The sequence below is a fragment of the Vulpes lagopus genome, chromosome 10 (genome assembly GCF_018345385.1).
Source record: "Vulpes lagopus strain Blue_001 chromosome 10, ASM1834538v1, whole genome shotgun sequence".
Classification (NCBI taxonomy): domain Eukaryota; kingdom Metazoa; phylum Chordata; class Mammalia; order Carnivora; family Canidae; genus Vulpes; species Vulpes lagopus.
This window is the reverse complement of record NC_054833.1, coordinates 41137970-41165864: the sequence shown is the minus strand read 5'-3', so window position 1 is coordinate 41165864 and position 27895 is coordinate 41137970. Positions and strand designations below refer to the sequence as shown.

The 27895-nt window shown below is 60.3% G+C and overlaps 1 protein-coding gene across 1 annotated transcript; it reads right to left on the bottom strand.

Moving 5' to 3' along the window:
• Nucleotides 1–113: 113 nt before the first annotated feature.
• BCL9L (BCL9 like) lies at nucleotides 114–27895 on the bottom strand. Its single transcript, XM_041770267.1, is given in 10 exon segments — nucleotides 114–3520; nucleotides 3942–4223; nucleotides 4685–6974; nucleotides 7077–7161; nucleotides 7334–7399; nucleotides 7401–7545; nucleotides 10035–10154; nucleotides 10837–11222; nucleotides 12492–12593; nucleotides 21520–27895. Coding segments are annotated over 9 exon segments (4494 nt in total). The 5' UTR covers nucleotides 12518–12593; nucleotides 21520–27895; the 3' UTR covers nucleotides 114–2426.

Here is a 27895-nt window from a genome sequence, read left to right as displayed (position 1 = left end):
CCGGGAGAGCCCTGCTGCCCCCACCCCCGCCTTGTCCTCCCAGCGCCCAATGGTGAGCTGGGCAGTGGAGAAGCCAGACACCGAAGCAAAAAGGCAAGACATTGGATTTTAAATTTTCTCTTTTTAATAAAAAGGCACCTATAAAACAGGTCAATACAGTACAGGCAGCACAGAGACCCCCGAAACAAGCCTAAAAATCGTTTCAAAATAAAAACCAAGAAGATGTCTTCACATATTGTATTTATATATTTATATTTATATATATATATTTATATAATGGTACAAAATGGCTGGGGGTATGGCCATGGATGGAGGGAATTAGGCTGGCCTGTGGAGTTCACCTTGGAAAGCTAGTCTGGTGGCGGAGTTGGGACAAGAGGAGGATGAGGAGGGCACTGGGCCCTTTGCGGTCTGACCCCTCTCTCCTCTGGGCAGGAAACACTTAGAATCAGATTGGGGAGTCTTGGGTCAGGGGTAGGGGGGGCTCACGGGCCCGGGGCCCAGGTTCAGGCAGGGTGGGCAAAGCGCCTGGCAGGATGGAAGGCAGGTGGCCCCCAAACACAGGTACGGGGCCCTGGCCCCAGGCCCCAGGGAGGTGCCGGAGAGGCGGGAGCCTGCAGCCAGTCAGCCCCAGAGGAAGCGCTTGACCTGGCTGCCGGCGGATTCTGAGGACAGCACCAGACCGGGAAAAGTGGGGCAAATTCCCTTTGTATCACAGCTGCCAATGCAAGGCCAGACCCTGCAGATCAGGAAGGCTGGGGATGGGGCCATGGCAAAGACACCTTATCTAAGGATGGCCTTTGGCCCTGGAGGCAGGGGACCAAAGGCCAGGGAACTGCCAACTCACAAGGCAGGAAAGGAAGTGAGAAAAGGAGAAGTGTTTTACTCCTGGGGCCAAGGGGGCAAAACACTGAGTCTGTATGGCTTCAGCTCTGACCAGAGGCAGGTGGGGAGTTCTGGGAAAGAGCATGGGACTGAGGGGGAGGCAGTGGCTGTGCCTGGGCGGGCACCAAGCCTTGAGCCCTGGGGCAGAGGGACCTTGCGGGTGAGCGGGCAGGCGGAGAGGAGGCCGTAGGATGCCCCCTGCTTCTCTATCACTTTCTCTAATCCATCCTCAAAGGGTGGAGGCTGAAGGGAGACAGAGCTACTCAGCTGAACCCTTTTGCTCCCACCTTTGGTGAGAAGTGGGTGGCAGCTGCTGGAAAAGGCAGGGCCCGGGGGTTACCTGGCCAGGGGGTGCTGCAACAGGCACAGGACGGTCTGGACCGCCGTGCCGCTCCTCTGTGGCTCCACTCAAGGGGCCACACAGCCTCCACCTCTTCCTCCTTTCCTTCATCCCAGGCTGGGCACGAAGGACTTCAAGTTCTGGCTAAGGTGTAGCAGCAGGGGACGCCAGACATCCACAGCTGGGAAGCCAGGGCCCCGGGTCACCTGTGTGGGGCAAACATCCGTGCCCAAGCACACATTCTCCTGAATCATTCAGCAGCAGACAGGCTGCCGCTCTGGGGCGGGGGTGGGGGAGGTGGGGGGGTGGGGTGTCTCAGCCTGGATGGGGCTCTCCAGGAAGCCTAGGTGGTCTGACCTCAGTTTAGGCATGGGGTATCTGTCGTTTCATATCTGGGGAAGGGACCGGAATGGTATCCTTACGGACCCAGAAACATGGCAAACCAGGACATGTGTCAGACTGCCGTGGTCCTGAGTCCAGGGAAATGGAAAGGGGCAATAATTTGAAGAAGGGGGGGAGGGATTCTTTTAACCTTTTTTTCTTTTTTGTGACTTCTATCAAAACACAGAAATACAGCACACACACAAACCGGCACAAAAGCGCAGCGCTCTATTTACAGCTGCGGCTGGCACCTGCCCACCTGGCCAGCCGCCCGCAGGGAGGGGTGGGAGAGGGGGTCAGCCACATCAGCAGGGAGAGGAAATGAGGCAGGAAAAGACAGAAGGAGAAACTGGGCGGGAGCAGAGAAACCAAGAGGAGAGTGAAGCTCGTGGGAGATGGGCCGCAGGAAGGGACGAGACAGTGGGGAGACTACCTCTCCTCCGGCTCTCCCCCCAGGATTCGATACAGGATACAGGACTCTGAAAGCACAGCTGAAGAGGGGCGGGAAGGTGCAGGGAAAGAGGGAAGAGAGAGGCTCCATAGGACGGAGGGAGGGGTAGGGGAGGGGCCGTCCTGGTGGCCGAAATGGAACCCCCATCCCAAACCCCCCACCCCACTCTGCCACTTCCCCCTAAGCTGCCAGCACATCTCAGTTTCCACAAATGCCACTCCCCACACAAGCCCCTCCCGCCCCCTCCACCCCACCCCTTGACCCAGGCCATCCCAACACTGGAGGGGAAGAAACTCTTTTAAGGTTATCATATTTGCAATATTGCCTCAGCTCCAGCCAACCCCCCCGCCCCCCCGCTCCAGGGGACTGCTAGAAGGGCAGGTTGGCCATGCTGCCCGGCGCCGGGAGGTAGCCCATCTGGCTGTCCAGAGACACGCTGCGCTGCCGCAGCGGGTGGGACACCATGAGGTTCTGCTGGGGCGGGGGGCCCATGAGGGAGCCCTGTGGGGAGAGCATGTGGGGAGGCTGGCTGTAGACCTCACCCCCCACACCCCGTTGCTTCATCAACATGAAATTCTGCTGGGTCATGAGACCTTGTGGAGGGGACATGACCCCCTGGTGCAGGCCGTGGGGCACCATGCCCTGCTGTGGGGGCACACCTGTCCTGCCCAGCAAGGACATCTGTCCGGGGTGGCACATGGACATGTTGAGACCCCGCTGGACGCCCTGCTGGCCCGGGAGGTTGGGGGGCCGTGAGGGGGTCTGCTCCGCCATCATGTTCTGCAGGTTCATGAGATGCAGATTGGGGGGTTGGGCCTTGGGGGGCTGGTTCTCGCTCTTGGGGAAGTATTGGAGGGTGCTGCTTGGCTTCTCAGAGGGGATGATCCTCGATAAGTCGAACTCAGGGATCCCCGTCGGGGTGGGCCGGATCACCTCGCTCAGCTCGGGGTCGTTCAGCACAGATGCCACCCCAGGGAGCACGCCCGGTGGGTAGGCGTCACCCATGCGCCCAGCCATGCCTTTGCCCATCAGGTGCTGCTGAGGGGGCATGGGACCCGGCGGCTGGCTGGGCAGGTCCTCTGGGGGCAGGGGCATGCCCGAAGGGTAGTGCTGCTGCAGGCCGGGTCCCCCGCCCCCACTCCCACTGGGGGCCATGGCACCATGGGGCTGTTGCAGCCGAGGGGGGAAGGGCATCATCTGTGAGGAGCTGGGCACAGGGCCACAGGGGGCATTCAGGGAGTCTGGGCCCCCTGGAGGCAGCATCATCGAGTTTTGAGGGGGCCCTCCTGTCCCCTGTGCATTGGGGTGCAGTGGAATGTTGGACCCCAGAGGGGTAGGGGAGGGCAACATAGTAGGCGGGGGTTCATGGGACAGGGGCTGCTGGCCTGGCAGGTTCATGCCCATGGGGCTCTGGGCAGCAGCTGAATTCAGGTGCATCTGGTTGGGCTGGTTATTGCTGATCCCTGTGGGGAGAGAGAAGGGGGGGGTGGTCAGGAGCTGGGAGAGGATGCAGAACTCAGATCTTCCCCACGCCCCAGACAGGCTCATGCCAGGAGGGACAAGGGCCACTGTCATGGGTCCGTGCTGGCTGCAAGGGCAAGGACTTGAGGCATTTAGGTTAGAAGCCAAGAGACCTGAGTTCTGGCCCAGTTTGCCAGAGGCGCATCAGTGGATGTCAGAAAAGCCACTCGGGTGCTCTGGGCTTGGTTTCCCTAAATGACAAGTGGGAACCTGACCCAGGACATCACACCCCCCACTCCCGGGGCCCGCTGGAAGCACGTGAGAGCCAACATAACCACGGGGGCGAGTGCTGGCCCGGCATCTCTTCCCATGCCCGGTGCCCACACCAGTTCCTCTCCCTGCGGCCCCCTTCCTGCCTCGCACCTGGCCCAGAGCCCTGCGGCGGTGGTGGAGGGGGGAGCAGGGGCCGGTCGGGCAGCAGCTCGTCGTCGGAGGTGGCGATGGTCTTGATGGCATTGTGGTAGAGCGGGGTGGAGCTGGGCATGGCGTACTTGGACATCTGGGACATCATCAATGACAGGGGGTTCTGGGAAGGCGTGGGGTCTGGGGAGGAAGTGAATGGCAGGCTGGGGTTCATGAGGCCGCTGGGAGGGTTGGCGGGAGGCGCTGAGGAGCTGCTCCGGGGGCCGCTAGGCGGGAGAGCACCTACAGAAGTGGGGAGACAGAAAGAGTGGGGGTGACTGGGGAGGGGGAAGACGAATTTGGCTGCTCACATCGTGGGCTAGGAAGAGGCCAGCTCCCAAATCTCCTGATTCCTCCAGGCACATCTCTGCAATGCTCTGCTCAACCCATTATCACTATAGCCCACCCAGCTTCGAGCAGTTTCTGCAGCCTCGGGGAGGGGGAGTGCCCAGGTAGTGGAGAAAGCCCAAGTGTGAAGCCCTCCAAATGCCTGGGAGAGCCACGTGGCACTCCCCATGGAAGCTCTCACTCGGCTGCTGACACGTGCCCCTCAAGCAGAGCCAACAACTGCTGTGCCCAGGTGCAGATGCCTCCATGGGCTCGCCTGCCCCAGCAAGAGCACCCCAACCTCTCCCCACCGCACCCTGGGGAGGTTCCCCATGTCAGAGCCCAGCTCCCCCACCGGCCCGGTCCAGATGACTTACCCTGTTCCATGTTGCCCAGGGTGGTGGAAGAGTTCATGTTGAGAGGCGGCTGCTTGTTCTGGGGGACCCCAGGGCTGGGCATGGCTGTCTTGGGCGAGGCGACCCAGCCAGGAGAAGGCACCGCCATGGAGGGGGACTTGAGCCTGCTGGGAGAGCCAGTGGGCGAACGGACGCTAAGGGAGGAGCTGAGGACCTGTGGCGACTTGAGAGGTCCCGGCGGGTTGGCCGAAGGCAAGGGCACCATCTGTGAGGGAGTCTGGGGTGACTTGAGGTTGGCGGAGGGCGAGGTGACCAGGGGCGAATGCACCTGGCTAAGGGTGGGCGACTTCAGGTGCCCCATGCCCGGTGAGCCCATCTGATTAATACTGATGGTGAGGTCTGAAGGCCGTCTTCCCAGCCCCCGCGTGGGAGCTGAATGCACAGACCCAGGAGGATTGGACGCGGGGGGCAGGGGCATGTGGCTGAGCCGGGTGGTGCCCACACTGCCCATGGGCATTGAGCTCTGGTCGGGACTGAACATGTCTTGAGTATTGCCCATGTCCTGGGGCATGGCTTGGTAGGGCCCCTGGCCCCCAGAGAATCCCTGCTGGCCCTGGTTGGGAAACTGCGAGGGCATAAGCATCTTCTGTGGGCCGCCCATCATGCTGCTGCTGTTCTGGGCCCGCACCCGGGCCATCTCCTCGGGACTGAGGCCCTGTGGCCCCATCATGTCCCCCGGGCCCCGCATCTTCTGTGACATCAGCATCTGCTGCTGTGGGGTCATCTGGACGTTCAAGTTCATGTTCATGTTCATGTTCACATTCATGTTCATGTTGAGGTTGCCAGGCCCCATGGGCGGGTCCACCTCTCTCAGCCCCGACTGCCCCATGGGAGGACTCAGGAGGCCCCGACCTCCACCAAACTCCATGCCCATGGGAGTGCCCGCCAGGCCCTCGCCGCCAGCCATCTGCCCAGGGAATATGGCTGGGTCCATCTGCCGGTGTGCCTGCATCATTCGCTCCATCTCCATGCCCTGCCCCATGGCACTGCCCGCCATGCTCAGGGGACGCTGCATGCCCATCGACCGCTTCTCCAGCAGCTGGTGACGCAGCAGCTCCTCCCGGACCCGGGGGGTCATGAATCGCTCTGCTTCACCCTGCCCGCCTGGGTAGGGCACGGCATTCTGGGCAAAATTGCCAGGTCCCCCCATGGGGGGCAGGTCTTCGGTCCAGCCCATACCTGGCCTCACAGGCCTCTGCATGGCGTTCATGGGCACCTCCATGGGCATACCCTGCATGCCTCCAAATCCAGGTACCCGCTGCATCTGGTTGCCTGGGAAACGGGGGCCAGGAAAAGGAGGCCCGCCCCGGAGCTGCATGGGATCCTGAACATCCATGGGTCCCCGCAGCTGTGCACCCATCCCAGGTGGCCACTGGTCCCCAGGCTTGCTGTGGTAGGGAGGCGGCGGTCCCCTCACCATCATGCCCCCCATGCCCATCATGTCCTGCAGAGGGCGGCCCCCATGCAGCCCGATCTGCTCCTCCTTCCGCCGCTTCTCCTCATAGTATTCTTCCTGCAGCTTGCGCCAGGCCACCTGCTCCGGCGTCAGGCTGTCCTGGCCCAGCCTCTGCATCATCATGTTCATCTGCTGCCCCATGTCCCCACCTGGGGGGTGCCCAGGCACTTCGTGCTCCAGCGGGGGGCCCCCTAGGCTCTGTGTCTGTGAAATCATAGACTGCAAGGGCTCCTCGTACTTCTTCAGCCCACTGGGAGGGGCCGTGGGGGGCTGCTGGGGGGCCGGAGGGGCTTGTGCTGGTGGTCCCCCCTCACCGGCTCCTCCTGGGGGTCCCTTGAGGAAGGGTTCGGTCTCCCCACTGCGGAGCAATAGCCGCTCAATGTCTCGAAGCGTCTGGAGGGAACGCTCCCGATGCTCTAGCTGCTCCTTGGACAGGCCTTCAGAGCCCACCAGGCTCCGCTGCCCATTTCCCGTGGGGGTGGCCTCCCCCAGCAAGGCAGGGCCGGGGGCACCGCTGGGGTCTCCTCCGGGAGGCAGCGGGTTGTTGGCGGTGGCAGCTGTAGGGGTGTTAGGATGGGTACCCCCAGTGCCGCCACCCGTACTGGCAGCTCCCACCGAGTTGGGCGTCAGGTCCTGATTGGCATCTTCTGGAGGACCCTCAGAAGGCAGAGCAGGTGGCGCGCTGCCAGGGGCTGGGGGCGGCGGCGGCGGCAGTGGAGGCGGCTGGGACTGCGGGGTGCCTGCTGATGGCGCGCTTAAGGGTAACGGTTCTGGGGTAGGTGGCACTTTCGGGGCCTGTGGAAGGACAGAGGCAGAGCATGAGACAGGTGAGGAGAGGCACCAACCAATCCTACTGTTAGAGGCACTGTGGCTGGTCCAGGTGCCACACACACTCACCTGGTCCAGCTTGGCCCGGGGCACATTCTGCTGGTGGTAGGCAAGGATGGAGTCAGCCCGGCCCTGCAGCACTGCCTCGGCAGCCCTGCACAGAAGGGTCAGGCACACACAGCTCAGAGGGAGGAGGGCAGGAGGGAACCCTTGCCCTTACCCGGCCCAACCTAACCCTGGCTCCCTGCAGGCCTACTACACTCAGGCCCCCGGGGCTGAGGGGTGCGGGTAAACGGAGCAGGCTCGGCCCACCCTGAGGCACTTACGTGTTGGCCAGGTGGGTGGTGAAGACATACACGTACTGTGAGGGAGGCTTTCCGGGGACACTCCCCGCCCCCACCCCCAGGGGCGTCAGGCCGAAGGCCCGGCGGCGGCCCATGTGGGGGTCCTGGTGCGCTGCTCTCGCTGAGGGGCAGCTGGGCGGCTTGGCCAGGACCCAGCTGCGGGGCCGCCATGGCGGGGTCTGCTACATTACAGTCTGCACGAGAGAGGAGAAAAACAGGGTAAGTGGCCCAGACTGAGAAAGGAGAGCCAGCTGGCTCCCCCACCACCCCATCCCTGAGATGCCCGGGGACAGACAGCCTCATTGCTTGACAGCTCATGCCCGCGGGGTCATCGGTTGTCACACTGGTGGCATGTGTCTGGTTTCCACACTTACTTGCCCTTACAAACAGGCTCCCGTGTGCCTGGCATCCCGAAGGACACTTACAGATGTGATTCCATCTAACCACAACATTCCTGGGAGGAAGGTGTCCTATACTCTACAGAAGAGGAAACAACTTCTCAGGGATGACAATATTCATCCAAGGTGACATAACCCATCAGTGCAGAGCTGGGGTTTGAACCCAGGCAGGGACTACATAGCCCTGTTCTGATCCCACGGTGAGCATGTGTGTGTGTGTGTGTGTGTATGTGTGTGTACCCACAAACGCTCTGACAAGGCCAGGGGAGGCCAAGAAGCTGCAGAGATTGATGAGTCAAACGATGAATGGTTTTGCATTCTAGCTCACCACTAACGGACTTTGTGACCATATGAACAAGACAGCTCATCCCTTTAAGCCTCCATTGCTTCATCTATAAAATGGAAACACTAACTCCTGCTCTGCACAGCGGGGCAGGTCAAAGAAATCTATTTTTGCAGCAACTTCAGAACTGTGTCCCCAGGTGAAAAAATCACTTAGAGAACAGAGTTAGAAAGGGCTGGCATAGTGGGTGCCCCCACCCAGGGCAGACAGATGACCCTGACCACAGAATGAAGTTTGTTACACTGTCACAAAGTGGATTCTAAGTCCTAGCCTGAGAAAGATCTACGTGCGGTCATTAATGGGACTACGTGAGTCGATGGACCCATTCCCATGCCAAGATAAACAGAGCTTACACAGAATAGAATAACAGCCAAAAGCCTGGGGGCTGAGGGGGCCTGAGAGCTCACCTCCATGTGTGATGACTGCCCTGGGGAAGAGGAAGGTGCGTACTCCATCCACAGAGCTAGGACTCCCAAGTACAAATTAGGGGAGGGAGGCAGGCTTTATTCCAAGAGAGAACTTTCTAGTACAACAACAACAATACTAAAGGCTAACAGTGTTCTCAGTGTTATGTGTATCAATTTGCTTACTCTTCACACCAATCCTGTGAGGTATATGTTTCTATAAATGAGGAAACTGGGACCCTTTTCCAAATTCACACAAATAATAAATGGGAGATCTAGGATATAAACCAAAGTGGTCTGACTACAGAGACTGTGCTGTGAAACGCTGTCAGACTTCCCCCAAAGAATTCCTCCAGAATCTAATGGCAGTAAATTGAAATAGTAGCAATGGTTGTCTTAGTGCTAGGGATGGTGTTAGCAATTTCTCCTTTGTATTTCTCTGTTTCTTCCAACATTTCTACATCCTGGCAGTCTAATGCTATAAAAGTAACTGGGAGGGAGTGGGGAGCTGTGGGTCCCAGGAGGCAGTGATCACCCCCATCTACCACTGACCAGTTCAGCGGAGGGCTCATGGACAGCCAGACCCCTGGGGGGCACTTGGGACCAGATGACCTTTAAAGTCCCAGCCCCTGGTCTGCTCATTCCACAAACATCTGCTCAGTCTGTTTCCTCCTCTGCAATAGGCATCATAATAACATCTATTTCCTAGGGCTGTTGTAAGGATTAAATAAAACAAAGTAGCAAAGGAGCCAGCACAGTTTTTTCTTTCTTCTTTCTAGGGTCCCAGCCAGCAAGCGGTTCACAATTTGACATTCTCTGGCTAGTTTCATCCACATTAAGTCGTTTCTCCCCTCAAATAGATGGAAGCTTTGAGGAAAATCACCAAATAAATGTGTATGGGCTTCCCAAGGGCAGGGGAGAGTGTCAGATTCTCGCCACTGGGTGAGCAAGGCCCAGATACACACCGATCCATAAAAGAGTGAGAGGAGTGGGCCATCCACCCACACCCACTTCTCGTCCTGGTGACATACTCTAGGCACTTGCCAGGAGTCAATTAGAGGTTGGGGAAGGGCGCCAGAGACACAGCCACTGTCCGCTCACACCCAGGCTAAGCCAGACTTTGCGAGGCAGAGCCAACAGTCTGGCTCCCAGAGATGCAGGACCCTCCCCACCCTCCCTCCACTGACCAGTAGGTGGCAGCAGAGGCCAAGAATTCATGGGAGGAGGTGTAGGTGGTGTGGCCAGGAGGGGCCACCCCACCCTACCTCTGTCCCTGGAAGAGGGGGCCACTGAGCACCTGGAAGGCATGTATGCAGGGTAAGGCTAAGCTGTCACAGAGCAGGGAGGGACAGAGTGACAGGTGAGACAGGTACAAAGGAGCCTGGGCTCCTGACCCCGAACCCTCGCTCAGATTCAGCCCTCTAAAGCCCTAAGTGAGGAGAGAGAGGCTCCCTCAGGGCTGCCATCCCCCCCATCCCACCCCACCCCCTGGCCAGGGCACAATGGGCCACAAAATCATGGCATCAATGGGCACTCACTGTGGGTGGCCCCAATGGGCTTGTCGTCTTCCTCGCTGTCAGGTCCTGAGCACCATTCGTCCCCACTGTATGGCTGCTTCCGCTCCAGCACACAACGCCGCTTACTCCGGGGTGCCACCTCTGCCCAGGCAGGACAGAGCAGGCAGGGGTCAGGGTGAGTGCCCAGAGGCCCTGTCCTCCCACACCCAGAGTCTCCACGGGCCCATTCTCCCAGATGCCCCACTCCTCAGAGGGCACTGCCCAGGCCATGGTGGGCACCTTGCCAGCCCTTGGCCCCCACCACACCATTTGTTTCTGATTTTTCTCTCCAGCCCCACTGCCTGTCTCCCTTCCCCCACCCAGCACCAAGCACAGCATAATCCCCAACCACAACTGGTTCTAATTAGGGCTGGGGTGAGTGAGGGAGGGGGAAGCCTCTGCTACCCTTCCAGGCCCCAGAGCCTACTCAAAGGCTCCCACCAGCTGGGATACCAGGAGGTTCCTAGGAGGTGTGTGGGTCTGCTCCTCACCCCAGAGCACCTCCCTCTCCCCTCTGGAGAGGAAGGAGGCTGACCGGAAGCCCCATCACGCTGTGTGGCCCCTCCATGGGTGGCACCTACGGATGAGAAGTCCCTGCCCCAGCCAACCCCACTCCCATGAGAATGACCCAGTCGGTGTGTAGGTTGGGGATAAGAGAAAGGTGACCCCCCCCCCCCATAAATGCTGCAGAAAATCAAGGGACGTGGCTTAGGCACAGGGGATGACAAGCTTGGGCCTTGGTCTGGAACATGCTGGGGATCTTGGGGATCAAGAAGTAGGGTACCTTTGGCCTCTGAATCCAGGGATGGGGTCCCAGCCTCTCGCTGCTCTCCAGAGTCCACAGACACGCTCCGCTCCCTCTTCACTTTGCCCTTGAGCGAGCTGAAAGGGGGCACCCCTCCCTGGGGGTTCTTCAGACTTGAGTTGCTGGGTGAGATCTGGTTGGCCTTGGCCCCATGGCTCCCCGCCCCCACGCCCTTGGGGCCCAGATTGCAGGTGGGTCCTTGGTTCACATTCTGGTGCTGGGACTGGGCCCCGCCATTCCCTGTCTTGCCATGATTGGTCAACTTATTTTCTGGGTGCATTGGCTTGGCTGGGGCTGGGGGGCAGTGGCCGCGCGGGGACAGCGGCGGGCTCCCTGGAGCTTCTCTCCTCCTGGGGTGGGGTAACCTGGGACAAGGTGGGAGAGACACGAAAGGTTAATCTTGTGAGGGCCCTAGCATGCCTTCATTCTAACTGCCCCACCCCACCTCACCTAATAGTAGGGGAGGTGGGGGCTGAGCAGCATCTTAAGACCACCAGCTATTCCCTGTCTCCCTCCATGGCTCCTCAGACAAGGACTGACGCCTTGCTCCACTTTGGGGAGTGAAGAGAGAGGGCAATCCTCTCCACCTCTCAGACCCCACAATTCAAGTGGAAACCAGGGCCTCCGGTAGCAGAAGCCACCCCCACCCCGGACATCCATCAGACTGCCAGCCTCCATGGCAACTCCCCTCCACTAGCACCTGACGGACACTCGAACAACCTCTCTTTAAGGGTTTGCTGTCTTCAGACTCCTTCCAAGGTCCTCACCCTCAACTTTCACACGCCCCAACACCAGCAGGTAAGGGGCACAGGACCAGAGGGTCACTGCTCATGCCCCAGCCCCATTCCCCTGGGGACACGGGGGGCAGGGAAAGCACACTGGAGAGGGGTACCCATTGGTCCAGACAGCTCCCCAGAGCAGGAGGGGGAAGCCTAAAGGGGGTCCACCGGCAGGCCTGGCAGCCAGGCAGGCAGGAGCAGGAGGAAAGGGGGAGGGGAGTGGTGTGCCGAGCAGACTGGAGTGAAGCTGGAAGCCAAGGATTCCTGCAGCCTAGGCTGCGGGCCCTTTAAGCTCCAGCCCGCTCCCCCCACCGCCTCCCCCTCCCCGGAGACCTATTAATAGCCGCTGGAAAGATCACATCACGGGAGAGGATATTTATCCCCCCTCATTCCACACCAGCTCAGATTTATTTCAGCTCTGCTGTCCTGCTGCTGCCGCCTGGCCCTGTCTGCCGGCTTCTCCTGGGGAAGGGGAGGGAGGCAGGCACCGCCCCTCCCTCCAGCTCCCACCCGCAGCTAGACTGAGGCCAGAGGGCGCCATTGGACCCGACAGTGGGGTGGGCGGGGGGCTGCTCAAACCGTTTTTAGGAGGCCAGGGCTGGAAGGGACTAGAGAGGCAGGCATAGCTGATTGCCATTGCCCTCTGTCCCCTGGGCCCAGGCTGTAAGGCTGTGGGCTCCTGCCTCGGGGCAGGCCTTCCCTTTCTGACCCCCCTTGAGCCCACGGTGGCCCTGGGGGCCAAGTGCCCAAAGGGCGCACTCTCCAAGCCAGCACAGCCCGGCCCCACGATCACTGGGCCCTTCCCTTCCCCGCACTCCACACACACACTTCCCGCCCTCCACGACACCCACACACCTTGTCTTGTTAGCCAGGATCCTCATGGCTCCCACACACAGTGGGGCTACGGCCCCTGTGCGTGCCCAGGGCCCAGCCAGGTACTCGGTACTGGAGCACGGACTGCAGCAACAAGCCCCAAAGAGAAAACTTGTGACTTGGGGAGGGGGTGTAAGAAGGGGAGGGGAGGAGGGAGGACCCAACAGCCCTGGGACTAGGGAACTAGACAGGGTCAGGTGGGAACGGAAAGGGAGGACTACTGGGTGGGATCTCTATCCTAGAGGCCGACTGTATCCCCATCCCTCCCGCACCTTACCCTCAGGGGGCTTGCAGTCTCTAGCAAGCCCCTCCCCCCGCACCGGGCCGCAGAGGCAGAAATCACTAAGAGGATAGGTTGCAAAGGTGCCCGCGTGGGGCGGCCGTGAGGTCTGCTCTGGCCCCCTGGGGGACTCCCGCGCTCAGGCACGCCCCTCACCCCGGGTGGGGAACTCCTCACGCCCCGCCCCCAGGGCGCCCCCCGACGGAGGAGGGGGCCGGGGTAGGGGCCAGGCCCCGCCCCGCCCCCAGCTCGAGGCCTAGCCCGTGCCCATTCCAGCAGGCCCGGGCGGGCAGCGAGAGGCCTGGCGGGGCCCCGGGGCTGCAGCTGGGCTCTTCTGGAGACCAGTAACGCTGGCTCAGATTCCTCCCCGACCGCAAGAATGCAGGAGCCTCCCCTCCCCCCGCCCCTGCACCCCACCCCGCCCCCTTCGGCAGAGCCCGAGCGGAGAGGCAGAGCGAGCGAGGGAGCCAGCGAGCGAGCGAGGGAGCGGGAGGCGGACAGGGCTGCAGCGCGCCTCGCCGGCCCCGCACGCGCCGCACGGACAGACACCGGCCAAGTGCGGCGAAGGGCGGGGCGCGGGCGGCGGCGGCGGCGGCGGCGGCGGGCTGGGGCTCGGCCTGGCGCTGGGCGCCGCCTGCCAGGGGCTCCGAGACCCACAAGCACCCGAACTCTGACTCACACACACTCACAGCTCACACGTGGACGGGGAGACAAAGACACGCACGGAGCCCAGGAAACTAGAGGCGCGCCCACGCCGACCCGCGGAGGGGTGCTGGGGGGCGCGGGCCCCAGGAGGAGCACCCGACCAGCCCGGGGCACCCGCACACGCCCTGGCTGCCGGCCGGCGCAGAGGGAGCGCGCCGGCTCATTGAACGGATGAGAAGACTGAGGCCCGGCCCCAAGGGGGCCGCAGAAAGTTGAGCCTGGTAGTGACAAGAGAAACACACGCGCGCACACACACGCGCACACACACGCGGGGCCGTAGATGCACCAACAAACAGACTCGCACAAACACACAAGCCTCACCCAACCGCCCCCTGCCCTGCCCTCCCCCGCCCAACCGATCCGGGTGGGGGAGGGGAGGAATCTTGGGCCCCGTTTGGCCCTCGTGATGGGTCGGGCCAGACACCGGTGCGCACTCTGCCTGCAGGGCTGCTGGAAGCTGGGCTGGACCTGGAAGCGGCCCCCCCCACCCGTGACCCTGTGGGAGCCTAACTCTAAATTAACCCCAGGGATACTGGCATTGCCTGCCCCAGCTCTGCCTCTGGGAAGAGAGGCTCCTCAGGGGAAGGTTCCAAAGTCCAGGGCCCGGCTGGGAAGCCTCCCTCCGCCGGCCCCCACCTCCTGCAACAGGTTAGAGCAGAAGCAGTTAAGCGCGAGTCTGGAGAGGGACCTGGGCTTAGGGACAGGCCTGCGGCTGACGTGTCTCCAGCTCTCACCTTCACCGCCGCGCGCATCCACGAAATCACCTACCACCTAAAGGGACAGTATTATGATCCCCATTTCTCCATGAAGAAACTGAGGCGTGGGAAAAGGAAGGGGCATGCGCCTGGGTCATCACGTGACCAGTACGCGGCAGCGCCCGGACCCCATTCCTAGGATGTCCGCCCCCCCCCCCCCGCCCGCCCAGCAGTGTCCCGTCCCCCCACCCCGTGGAGTCAGGACTCCTCCTCTGAGCCTGCAGATAGGTGGGCTTCCAGCCACTGGGCCCGCCCCCTGTGGGGCAGACGGGCAGGGCAAGGGCCACCCACCACCTCCTTGTGTTTACAGCTTCAAATGTTGGGACCTGTAATAATTGGGGAAGGGGCTGTTAGAAAATTAGTCCTCTCCGGTGTCCTCAGTCTGACCAAGGCTCCTCCCCAGAACAATCTTGGAGTGGCTCTCCCCTCTCGGACTCCACCCCCTCGCTCCCACCAGGCCACAGGGCGAGCTGAGTCAAGCACAGATGAGTCAGGACTTTCCCATCTCACACCTCCCCCTACCCCTCAGGAGTCTGCCCCAGCTCCCAAAGACCCCTCCTCCTCAGCACCCTCAGGGCCCAAAGAGACCTGGAGGACCTGGGGATTGAGGGTGGGGGGTGCTAATTCCTGGTGGGTGCAGTTTTTCACCAGTGAGTGAAGAGGGCTTCCCCCAGGACGGCAGCAGGAGTCCCTGGGATGAGTGAAAGGAAAGGCATGGGATTCTGGGAACAGTGCTGTGGCTCTCTCTTAGAGACTAAGGTGGGAAGTGGTGACATGTGCTCACAAACAGGCCAGAGAGTCACCTGAGCAAATGGCCAGGAGCACACCCTGAGAACAGAGCCCAGGAGGCTGTTGTGACAAAGAGCCTGAGATCAGCTGCTTCCCTGGGGGGTTGGGGGGAGCCCATGAACCTGACCTGGGCTGGGGGAGGGAGATCAGGAAGGCTCCCATGGAAGCCTTCAACGGATGCTAAACACAGAACTGCCACAGGTGTAACGGGTATTCACACACCAGCCGCCCCCACCCTGGGAGCCCCTGCTTGGTTCGACAGCCAGCCCACCAGTCTCATTGCCCAGCTCAAAACCACCCAAGAGAGGCAGTGAGAAAACGGTTTGGAGGTTCCATGCTCCCCCATAGAGTGGGCAGACACCTCTGGAGAGGAAATGGGTTACTCGGGCCCTCTTGGAGCCATGGGGCTTGGATTATGGTCCCTTGGCTCAGGGACATGCAGCTCCTAAGACAAGGCCCAGGTCCCTTTTCTCCTGGGTGTCAGGACTGCTTGGTCCCTAGAAGCTCCCCTCTACCACCCGGGTCACTTCCTCTTCCTGAGGTGGTGACTCAGCCCAGTGGGGAGGTCAAGGATTCATAGCACAGCAGGAAATTTGCTCAAGGACCAAGGTATTGCTCTGAGACCCTTTATGTGGGGACTTAAGGGCTCAGAGGCCTCCCCCTCCCCCTGGTTCCTAGCAGCTCTCCCCACCCCCACCCCCCCACCTCTTGCCAAAGGAGACCACGCAAATCAACAACTTTTGTCTGGTTGACAAACCACCTCACCCCACCTGCAGCCCCAGGGTAGCCAGGCAACCCAGTCCTATAGGGATGTGGGAACTCCTAGTCCCAGACTACTCTAGTCTAGGGTCTCTGAACAGAGTGCTCAGGGGGAGGGGCATTCTGCCCATTATGGTGCCCACTGTCCCTCCTGGAGGCTGCAGGACAAGTGCCATTGCCTAGACAAGCTTGAAGTCACCTCACTTGGCTCCTTCAGCCAGTGCCAATGTGGCCAGGCCTTGGGACGCAGTCATGCCTTGGCAGTGGGGTGCCCCCAAATGCTGCTGCCCAATCCCTGGCTGCTCCCTCCCTCAGGGGGGAGGGGGAAGAGAGGGTGGGGGGCACAAGGAAACAAGACAGGGCAGGAAGCCCAGGCAGGCGGCGGGCACTCTGGGCCAGGCACAAACAGCCAACACAGGAAACCACAGCCCACCCCCGCCCACCCCACCCGCCCAAAGCTCTGGGAGAGAGGAGCTGCCAAGAGCCTGGTACCCCCAACTGGGGCAAGGGCCCAGGGTTAGCCCAGGGCAAGGCAAGAGCCAGGAGTTCTTCAGTCCTCTCTCTGCCCCGACCCTACCTGGGGAGGGGGAGAGGAAGCCAGGCTGGCAGGGATGGTGCTGCCTCTTTAAATCCACCGAAATCCTGAGCTAGGCCCAACCCAGCTCTGGTTTCACAGGAAGGAAAGGAGCTCAGGAGCCAGTAGGGCAGGCGGTGGTGGCTGGAATTAGCCCCACCGGCCCAAATATATCTGGTCTCCGCCTGCCACCCCACTGGCACTTCCTGCCCCCTGGCACCTGCACCCCGGTGGGGGTGGGAGAGGGTCTAGGTGCTACACCCTACCCAGTGGGAGACCCCAACTTCTGGAGTTGCCTTGTCCCTGAGTTCACATGGGTGGAAGGTGACTTCCCAAAGCCTGGGCTTCCCAAAGAGAGGTATGGACAGGGTAGCTCCCCATGGGCCCTCACCTGGCCTGTCCTCCAAGGGGTTAATCTGGCCCCTGTTGGGGGGGGTGGGTAGGGGTGGCCTAGGAACCTCCTCCAAACTGCCTGGCGGCTGGGAACAATGGGGCCATTGTGGGAGGACTGGAGTGCGGGCAGACCGCTGGCACAGCCAGCCAGCGCACCACCACGGGGCGGGACCTCACCCAACGCCTGCCGCTCTGCTCTCTCCCCCAGGTACTGCCAGCGGCAGAGACATCGCCCCCGGCCCCCTCCTCTCGCCTGCCCAGCCCAACCCTGGCACCAGAGGCACCTGGAGGGCCCTCAAGCTCTGCCCACGTTGACATCCAGACTGCCATGACCCTACAGGAAGCAGGAGCATGTGGGCCAGGACGGGGTGGGGGTGGGGGTGGGGACTGCCGAGACAGGATGTATGCCTGTGATCCTCCTGCAGGGAAGACAGGAAGGCCAAACGGGGTTTCTGGTGTCAGTCCTGGCACCCTCCAGCAAGAAGGGCTTAGGGGATTGTGAGACCAGTGACATGCAGGGTCCCCTGCCCCCAGGCCTCCTTTCCCACGCTCATTCCATAAACCTGCTCCCTGAGGAGCTCCTGCCCCAGCAGCCTCGCCTTCTGGGGGTGGGACACCAGGGCGGGCGGTGTGAGTGATGCAGTGCAGGAGGGCTGGGTTTGCAGTCAGGCAGACAAGGTGCCAATCACATCCCTCCCTGTCTGAGCTATGGGACTTGTTCCTCTGAGCCTGTCTCCTCATCTTCAAAGTGAGGATAAACGTACAGGGTACAGGGCGAGATACTACTAGTGAAACTATCTAAAACAGAATGCCTATGACATAATCAGCCCTCAAGAAACTGCTTCTGGGGACGCCTGGGTGGCTCAGTCGGTGAAGTGGCCGACTCTTGATTTCAACTTAGGTCATGATCTCAGGGTCCTGGCATTGAGCCCTACCCCCCTGGGGCTCTGCACTCAGCGGGGAGTCTGCTTGAGGATTCTCTCTCTCTCTCCCTCTGCCCCTCCCTGCTGCTCACATTCTGTCTCTCTGTCACATAAATAAATCTTTTAAAAATTTATTTTAAAAAAAAGGAAAAAAGAGGGCAGCCCTGGTGGCGCAGCGGTTTGGCGCCGCCTGCAGCCTGGGGTGTGATCCTGGAGGCCTGGGATCAATTCCCACATCGGGTTCCCGGCATGGAGCCTACTTCTCCCTCTGCCTGTGTCTCTGCCTCTCTCTCTCTCTCTCTCTCTCTCTCTCTCTCTCTGTCTCTCTCTGTCTATGAATAAATAAATAAATCTTAAAAAAAAAATAAAAATAAAAATAGAATGAAACCACCTCTGGCCATGATGTCCCCTTCTTCACCCCCTGCAAGGCACACAGATATGTGGGCATTTGCCCTTGGAATATCCAAGGGAATGGGGCCCACAGATGTCATGTAAGTGGTACCAAGTACAAAGGCTTGGCTCTTCCTCTGCGCTCCTGGAAGAGGTCAGCTCCCTCAGCTAGCACTCCCCTGGGCATCACTAGGTTTACTGACATACACTGGAACCCAGAGTGTGAACCCAGAAAGTGGTTATCCCCTCTCTTAGCCTCAGGTGTGTGTCTCAGAACCTCAGGAGGCAAGGAAAAGCAGGTTCCCCCCAGCCAGGCCGCCCTCTCCCTGTCTGACCCCTGGGCTAGAAGAAGCTGGAGTCTACTTTCTTGCCATGCACGTCCTTCCAGAGTGAAGGGTCTGAGAGGTCAAGAGGAGCAACTGGCACAGGAAGTTCTAGAAAGCAGGGGTCCGGGGAGAAGACCTGTCCTCTTCTCGACTGCAGAGGGCTATCCCTCTCGGGGTGGCTCTGCAAGCCCCAAAAGGGTTAACAAGGCCCTAAAAATAACCTGCTCCCAGCAGGACCCTCCAGCCATCTGTTCCCATTTTCTCCTGTTCACATTGGAACATCTGAAACCAGCCCCAGAGCCCCAGCCCGATCCCAAAAATAGCCCCAGCCTGCCCAAGGAACAGGCCCCAGGGGCCGGGCATAGGCAGCATGGCCAGCCCAGCAGTGAGGCATGGCCCAGGCCAACTCCGAGCCCTCACTTTCAGGCCCATGGAAGGGGAGTGTCTTCTCTGTTCCAGAAGGAGGGGATAGAGCCAGGGGCTCTAGCCCACCCCTCTGGGTAGCAGACCAGAGAAAGTACCTGCTGGCCAACCCCAGGTCTCAGACCCAGGAGCCCTGAGATCCCAGGCACCTCTGCCATATTGTATAATCCACTTTCTCCTGAGATTTTGATACTCCCCAGAAGATCCAAACCACCTGTCTGTAGAGCTCCCCCAGTTGTGGGCACCCTACCCCTGCTGTCCACTCCTGGGTACCTCATTCAAAAGTTCCCAACCCTCAGCCCATCCACTATCCCCCACCCCCACCCCTAGGGCCTTCAGGAGCCCTGCTCACCGGGTGTCACTCCGCATTCACTCTACCCCAGGGCACACAGGGCACGCAGATGCTGCCCCAGGGCACACAGGGCACGCAGAACTCTCCCTAGCGCTGCCCACACTTACCATGCAGCCCACAAAAAGAGTCTTCTGGCCACTGTGGATGCTGATCTGACCCCACCCCTCCTCTGGGCCTCAGGATGCCTCCTCCCTGCCCGTTTGTGTGCAGCAGGTGCCAGGCATGCCCATCTGGGCTTCTATACATATCACAGGCCTGCCTGGGCCCTGCTCTGCCACACTCAGGAAAAATGTCCAGGCAGGGCATACAGGGAATCCAGGGGACCCTGAACCCTGGGGCAGGCCTAACAGCTGCCATCCATGTCACAGCTCCACACTGCCACTGTTCTCCCCAAGGAAGGTCCCTGACCCCTGAGGCCAGGAAGGAGAGGAGGCAGCCAGTTAAGCCATTTAAGGACAGAATGTTGCGTTCAGCCTGGTGAAAGAACAGAGCAGCAGGGATGGAATGGTGGGAGGGGTGCTAAAGTTGATCTGAGCCAGCAGCCTGGGGGAGGGAGAGCTGAGCCTGAGAAGTGCTAGCAAACTGGGAGGGACATGTCCTAAGGCCCCCAGGCCCCTCTGTGGGCCTGTGGTTATTTGGTGACCTTGCAACTGTGAGGTCGGCCAGCTCCAACAGTGGGGAGACTGAGGCAGTAAGAAAGGGAGTCTGGAAGGGTCTTAGAATCTAGTTTAGAGGACTGGGAAGGTTATCCCCCCACCATATAGTCCTCCCCCCACCATCAGTTCTTCCCTGCCAAAGCGGTGGGGGTGGGGGGGAAGCAGGGGAGGGTGGAGGGGTGGTCAGGAGTTCCTGCAGAAAGCGATGACCAGGAACAAGAGGAGGATCTCTAACGCGTACTGAGCATTTACTCCAGAACCCCGGGCTGTCCTGAATGCTACACACGCACGATCTAATTTAATCCTCAAATGGCTCTACCCAGAAGTACTTTTATGATCCCCACTTTAAGGCACAGGGAGTTAAGGAACTTGCCTAAGGTACACAGTCCAGAATTAGAAGAATTGGGATTTGAACCCAGACATGCCAGCAATCGGGTTCTTAACCATTTTTGCAAGACCAGTTCACCCTGTATCAGCCCTCTGTGCTCTGACGAGAGGATGGGCGCCCCTCATTCATTCTACACACGCTCCCTCCAGGCCCCACATGCCCCAGGTCCTGGCCAGGCGGAGGCCTTAGTTCCTGCCCGGGGAAGAGATCAAAGAGAGGGCACCATTCCCCACCCCTTCAGCACAGGTGCCCAGAGAGCAAAGTTCTCCAGGGCCCCCAGTCCTACCCACCCCTAATCCACTACGTCCTCACCCATCCTGGTCCCTAATAGTCAGAAGGGAGCCAAGCAAGTTACCATGACAACAACACAGGGCCCCTGCTGAGAGAGGCCGGCAGGCTGGAGAGGAGTCGCCGCTTGCTCTCCAGGTGGGGGTCAAAGGTCAAGTGGGACTCAATCACCAAGGGTGGAGTCCAAGCCTTGTCCCCACACCTGTGTGGCCACACCTGTCACTGCTCCCCACTTTTTTCATTGCCTGTGCTGGAAGCAGGACCACTTCCTCCCAGTCCCGGAGGGGTGGTGGCCTCCAGCCAGGGAAGGAGTTGGTGGAGAGGGGATTAGAAACCCCTCCCTCCTGAGGACCCTGTAAGAGACGTGCCTCCTCCCTGTCCCCAGCCTTCTGCAGCCTTTCTAGTCAGCCCAGGAGCCTACAGGCGTGTTTGTTGTGAATTCAGGGAGTTGTTGCTAAGTAAGGAAGGAGGGGAGGGAGGGAAAGAGGGGGGTGGCAGGAGGGAGAGAGCCTCCGTGTGTGTGTGTGTGTGTGTGTGTGTGTGTGTGTGTGTGTGTGTGTGTGTGTCTAGAGGCCAGGGCCGAAACCACATCACCGTGGCTGGTAGCCACCCTGGCTTTGACTCAGCCAGGCTGAGGCCGAAGCCAGGACAGAGCAGGGCAAGTACTTAGGATGACCAGGAAACCGTACCTTGCCCTCCAGGGGTGATTGGGCAGGAACTCCCCACCTCCCCACCAGGAAAGGATCCAGCTAAGAGAAGGCCTGGGGCTTTCACTGGGGTGGCACTTTAACCCTTCTTGCCCACCCCCACCTCCCAGGCCTCAGGTTGTGAGGCTGTGTTCGGTCCTCTGGGGCTGGGGGGGGGGGGGGTAGGCAGGAGGATGAAAGGAGAAGTGGGGGCACAAAGCCAGGAGGAGGGCGCCCCGGACAAAAAGCCAAGCAGGACACTGGCAGACAAGAAAGCAGCAAGGAGGCTGTGGGGGGCACACACAAGCACACGGAGCTCTCACCTCAGGAGGAACGTGTGCCGGGCTCAGGCTCAAGGGTGTGGTCTGGGAAGGGGGCTCCCTGTGGAGAGAGGGTCACAGCTGGAAGCCCCAAGCCAGCAATCTAGGCCCCTGCTCCTCCCAGAACCCCAGCCCCTCCCCCAACATGTATACCACATACACGTGTACACACACACACACACACACACACACACACACACACACAGCCTGCAGCTCCAGGAAGTCTCTGAGCTACTCGGACACCACCGCCCCCCACCACCACCACCACCACTCCAGGACTTCTGTGGATTGGCTGGGAGCCAGGCCTGACCCAGCTGCTGCACCACACCGCTCCCCCTCCCTCTCCTGGAAGCAGGAAAGGAGAAGGCACTGGAAGATGCCTTTGAGAGAGGCGGGGCCGATGACTCCCATGACCTGGCCTGAGGTCCTGGGGGAAGGGTTGGATGGGGAGACCTGAGGACCCTGGTTTTCAGGGCCAGCCAACCCCAGGGTTATCCTACGTCAGGGAAAAGAATGGTGCCTGTGTGGTCCCTTTGGCTACACCCCTTGTCCCCTGAAGACACAAGGTCCCCACCGGCCTAGTTGGGAGGGCCAGGGGCAAGAGAGTCTGGCTAAGCAGTTCAGTAGGAGGGGGGCTGGGTGAAGCTCCCACAAGCAGGCGGGAGGGAGTCTGGTGGCTGGGCTCAGTTTGTACTGGGGGTCAAAGGGGAGTTCTTTTCCGAAGAATTCTGGGAGAGACGCCAACTAGAGCAAGCTGCTAACCACCCCTCCCTCTCTCTCTCACTGCACTGGGGGCAGGGGGGGCTGTCCCTGCCAACCAGACTTAACCCTGTCCAGCCTGTGTTGCTCCCTGGCCCAGGATGGGGGGGGGGGGAGTTGGGTAGGAGACCTCCAGCTGGGCTTAACTTCCAGTTCAAGGGGGCAAGTACAGGGCGTCTGCCAGAATGAAGCTGGTCCCCAGAGCCCCCTCTGGTAGCGCCCTGCCCTGCCACCACCTAAGTGACTTCTGGGCTCATCCCCTGAAGGTGTCTGCAGTGACGTGTGTGTGCCTGTCTCAGAGACAGAGATTGAGAAACAAACTGAAAATTCCTTGCCAAAGCCCTCCCCTTGCTGGGTCACTGAGCACTGTACCAACCTGTGCCTCTACCCCTCCCCTCCTCCCACTGTGTCCTGGGACCAGAGGCTATGACTGGGGGTGGGGGGAAGGGACAGCTTATCCTCTGCCTACCTCCTGCTGCTGTCTGCATAGGCCCCCAACTCCTACAAACAGCCCCTGCTCTGGCCCTCTTCCTCCTCACTGATCTGACATAAGGGCTTCTAGAGGAAAGCATTCAACTATAGCCTGAGATCCTAGGATGGGGAAACTGAGTCATAGTGAGATCAGGGGTTCCAGTGCCAGAGTCCCGTGCTAATGTTAACTCTATCACCACCCTACTCTGACAAAAAAAAAAAAAAGCCCCCACCCTTGACATTGTCCCCCACTGTAGAACACTAACTGCAGAGTGAAATTAAACATGAAGGACTTCCCAGGATCCAGGCTACAACAGCAGCTGGCCCCACCCCAAATGCCCATATTTCTGGGGTAGGACATCACCCCCTTAGGATACTGGCCCCCTCTGTCTTCTGTGAAGGTTGGAAATGAATGTTTTGCCTTCTTTCGCTGTCTGCCCCCAGCTAGAGAAGTCAACTTTCCTGAATCTTCAATTAGCCACCAAGCTCCCTGGTCTGATGTGGCTAGCTGTTCCTCATCCCCAGTGAGGCAAGTCACTGGGGGAAGGGTGAACTCCCTCTCCTAGCCCTTTCCCTTAGGGCACTAGGCCTCCCAGTGGTTGGCCACCACCACAGTATCAGGAGGTCAAGAAGAGGATATTAGGACCCCTCAAAGGTGCTGGGTGTCCATGAGGGGCAGAGGAAGAGAGCCCAGCCCCAGGGACAGTTTATCCCAAAGTCTTTCCACTCCACTGCTTTCTCTCCAAGGACCATGGAACTGCCAGAAGCCTTGGCCCCACTCCAGGAAACCTCCCTATCAAGGGACAGAGGATTCCATGTCCCAGGTTGCTGTGGGGAGACCTGTGACTACACACCCCAGACATATTCAAGGGGAGGAAGAGAGAAGTAGGAACAGAAGTAGAGTGCACACATGTACACATACACATACACACACACGCACACACCCACATAAACTCATCCAAGAGACCCGACCCTAGGCATACACACTCCTCAGAGACACTCCTGGGCCGTGCACCTGAGACACAGACACGATTCCTAAAGATACACATCCAAGATATCTATCTCCCCCAAATAACCCCAAACTCCCTGAAAATGGTTCAAGACACATAGAGGCTGTCATAGTCCTAGAGAAGGAGGAGAGCTCAAGATCCACAAAGACATCGGCCAGTCACACAGAACTGCTGACAGACAGATCCACCCACACTGGGATAAGCACACACACTGGCTCGCGCGCGCCCGCGCTTGCACGCACACACGCGCGCACACACACAGACACACATATACACAGAGTAGTATGCACGTGGCTAAGCGCTAGCACTCAAACTCACACACGGACCCTGGCAAGGCACAGCGTGAGGTCAGATTAGAGGACTAAGTTCTGGGCTGGTGGGGAGGAGGGGAGGCTGAGTGGGGTGGAGAAGAACTCAGGGATTTCAAAACAATCTTGGTTTCGAAATGCTGGAAATGCTGGATTCAGGGCCATTCCCAGTTGAGGCTGGGGGTGGAGAGGAAGGGGGAGGGGAAGACGGGCCAGCAGCCCTTTGGAGGAGGAGTTGGCCAGTGGGAATCCCAGCCCCCCAGAGAGGGGAGCCTAGAAGGGACACCAAGGTTAGGAGGGGGCAGGTAGTCTGGGGCCAAGTGGGAAGGGCCCCGGGTGGAAAGGAGGCAAAGAAGGAGAAGACTCGGCTTTGGCCACAGACTTCTGAAAAAATGACAAGGGAGGGGAGGCCGCCCTTCCCCGCAGGAGTGAGAGGAAGAAGGAAGCAGCCTGCGCCCGCTTCCCCCATTAGTGGGCGGTGGTCAACACCTTCTCTACAGAGCAGCACCCCGGCTAGCAGAGCCCCAGGGGCCCAGAGCTAAGAGACTAGGGTCTGCAGGGCTCAGAGATCCTCCATAGGACTCAAGACTCGCCAAACTCAGAGCAGGGTGGGAGACAGCACCCCGGGAACCAGGAGCTTCCCTCTTCTTCATGGGGAGGGGGGCCTTTGGGGAGACTGAGGCAGGGCAGCATACTCCAACACCCAGGAAGTCGCCACCTCCCCCGCAGGGCTCCCAGGGCAGCAGAACAGCCTTACTGCCCCTCCCCCGACCTCCAGGGAAAGTCGGCGGTTCTCTCCCAGGGAGGGGAGGTCAGGCCAGGCTGGGGGTGGGGCTCTGGAGGCCAGGCCCTGGCACCCAGCAGAGGAAATTCCAGGCTGTAACTCCAGGCTGCCTTTAGGGCCGCCCATCTGAGCACCTCAGGAGCCCTAGTACGGGGCCTCCTCACCATGCCCCTCAGCTCCTAGCCACTGGCTACCCAGCCCTCCAGCTGGCCCCAGCCCAGCTCTGGGAGTCAGGGGACAGGACCTGGGGAAACTTAGCACTTTCTGGATGAGCCTCTACCAGACCCATCCTGGCCCCTCGGCCACGGCCACAGGGAGCTGCCTTCTCCCAGATCCCCGGGGGCAGCCCCAACAGGGTGGCTATGGTGGGCAGCTGCCAGGGCTGGCAGGCAGGGGCACAGATGCCAAGCTCCAGCAGCCAGGCGCTCAACAGGTTGAGCCAGTCCCTGGAACAGCCGGCCCCACCCCAGGGAGAGCGGGCCTGGCAGAGGCTCCCTGCCCGCGGCACCCAGCCTGTACCCGCTTGGCTCCCACGGCTGCCCACTTTCCCACGGTGCCATCCCCCCCTGCCCCCTCCCCCCGGGTCAGCACCCGGGCAGTGCCCAGGGCTTCTGGCACAAGGAAGGGATGTCATTTCCCTATCACCCTTGGGTCCCCAGGCTCTTGGGGTGCCTCACTACCAGCAACCAAAGAACCCCAGGAAGAATAAATATGGCATCAGGACAATAACCCCAAAGTGCTCCCCATGTCCTTGCAGGCTTTTCCCCGTCCCGGGAAGACTGGACACTCAGACACCCTGGCTCCCCGCAGCTGCCCTGTCCCCTGGGACTGGGGCGGACGTTCAGCCTGTGGCGCCAGAGGCAGTGTGGGGGTGCCCCCAGCTCTGGTTCTTAGACTCCCCGGAGGAGGGGCTATAGAGCTGGGGGAGGGCTGGCTCCTTCCACTCTTGCCAGAGCTGCTGCTACCTGCAGCCCTGGCCCTTTCCTGCCACCTCACTCCCGGACCACTCAGAGCTCCATCCCAGCTGCTCCCCCGCAGGCAGGCAGGCAGGCAGGCAGGCATCCCCCCTTTGCAGGCATCTCCTTTCATCTAAAGCAGGTGCCAGGCATTCCAGCCCTTGCTGAGTTGACACTGCCACCCACTAGGCCTCTGCCCAGAAGGCTACTGCCCTGCTTGTTCAGGGAAGTTGAGTCCCCAGCCCATGGCTCCTGTTTAACCCGGGTACCTAGAAGCTGGGGGCAGGAACTATCCAGACAGAGGCACGGGGTGCCCAGCACAGGTTCAATAAGCAAGTTCACGAGGCCCCTCATTACCACTGCTGTGCTAGTCCCAGATTTCTGTGGACCACCAATCCCTTCTCCAGGACTCTATAATCTCTTCCCGCCTTGACCCTCAACCCCGGTAATTAGAGACTCATTTTGAACCTCCACATGGACCTCCAGAACCCATCTCCAGCCACGGGGCCCCTGCTATCCCAAGCACAAGAGTTGCCCTGGATGGATGATTATAGGCATTCTACCCCTAACCAGCACCCTTTCAAACATTAAACCTCGCCCCCCCCACCCCTGATCCACCCCTAATCAGGAGCAACACAGGTAAGCAGAGAACCTCTAGAAGGAGGTGGCTAGAACCTGGCCTTCCATGCCTGGTTCTCCAAGGCCAAGGAGCCTGATCACCTAGGGGAAGCAGCACCTTCCCTCCCTACCAGACTTTCCTTACCCCTCACCTTCCTGGCCCATTCTCACTGCTTCCTGAGTCCTGAGGCTTCTATCTGCAGGCGCCTCGCAGATGACACCAGAAAAACAGGGCCTGATCATGCTCTTCCCCTGGGGCCATGAAGTCCTGGCCCTGACCAGAGAGAGCAAGACCTTGCTGGGGAGCAGCAGAAAAGCCAGGCCCCCCAGAAGTGGCTGCTCTCTGGAGAGACTGAGGAGTGGAAGCCCAACCACCCTGGAGCCTGTACTCAGAGAGCTGCCTAGAGGCATCAGTAGGATTCCAGCAGACACAGTGTGAAGACAGCTTTCCTAGGTAAAACAGGAAACCAAGGCCAAAGATCAAGCTGGCCTCAAGCCCCTATCCCAAGGCTCAGCCACAAGCCCAGCTCACCTCTCTCAGAGCGACACTTGCCCTCCCTGCTGCAAAGCACGCACCCCCCCCCACCCCAGACACAGACACACACCCCAAGCAGCAGACAGACTCAAGGAGGAGGGAGGAGGGGGGTGTCAGAAAAACCCGGAAGGAAGGAGGCTGGACAGACAGACAGAAGCAGATCCTGGCTTCACTGCTCCAGAGAGACACCCTCCAGACTCCCAGTCTGTGAGGGACACACTCCTTCTCCACAACCCAGAGGGAGAAGGGGAGAGTAGACTTCAGTGTCTCCTGAAACCAAATTCCAGCAGCCCAGGGACAGGACATTCCCCAGGCAAGCAAGAAGCCTGAAGCCTCACTTCTCTTCCCCATATTCCTCCCCCAAGGGCTCCCCCAAACCGAGGCAGGGGGAGCCTCCCCTTAGCAGTGCAGGGACACCTCCAAGGAACTGTGTGACTGCCCCACCCCCCAGCCAAGCCCACACCACTGAGAATCCTGGGCCCGGGGAGACTCCTCCAGTCGCAGCCCCTGCTGCTCCCAGGCACTGCCTGGGGCCAGAGGGTAACCCCAGCAAGCCCCCCTCCTCATGCACCTCCTCCTGGAGGCTCCCAGTAGCCAGGGGAGGAGTGCCAGGGTGCTGAGACCCAAGGGGCTGGTGAGCCTGGGAGGGGGACTACATCTCCCAGAAGCCCCCAGGGCAAGGTTGCTGCTCCAGCTGGCCCAAGGCCGGCCTTGTTCTCTGCGCTAGGGTGGCAGGGTCCCCCGGCTGCCCCTAAGCCCTCCCCCCTGAGCCCTGGGGCTGCCAACCTGATCGCGGCCCCGAGAGCAGCCACCACTCACCCTGGGGGCGTCCCCCACCCCTCAAACAGCCTGGGGGCGCGTGCCAGGGGGCAACAGACAATTAGACTGGGTTCCCCCCTCCCCAGTTCCAACTGGATCTCCCTCCTCGCGCCGCTGCC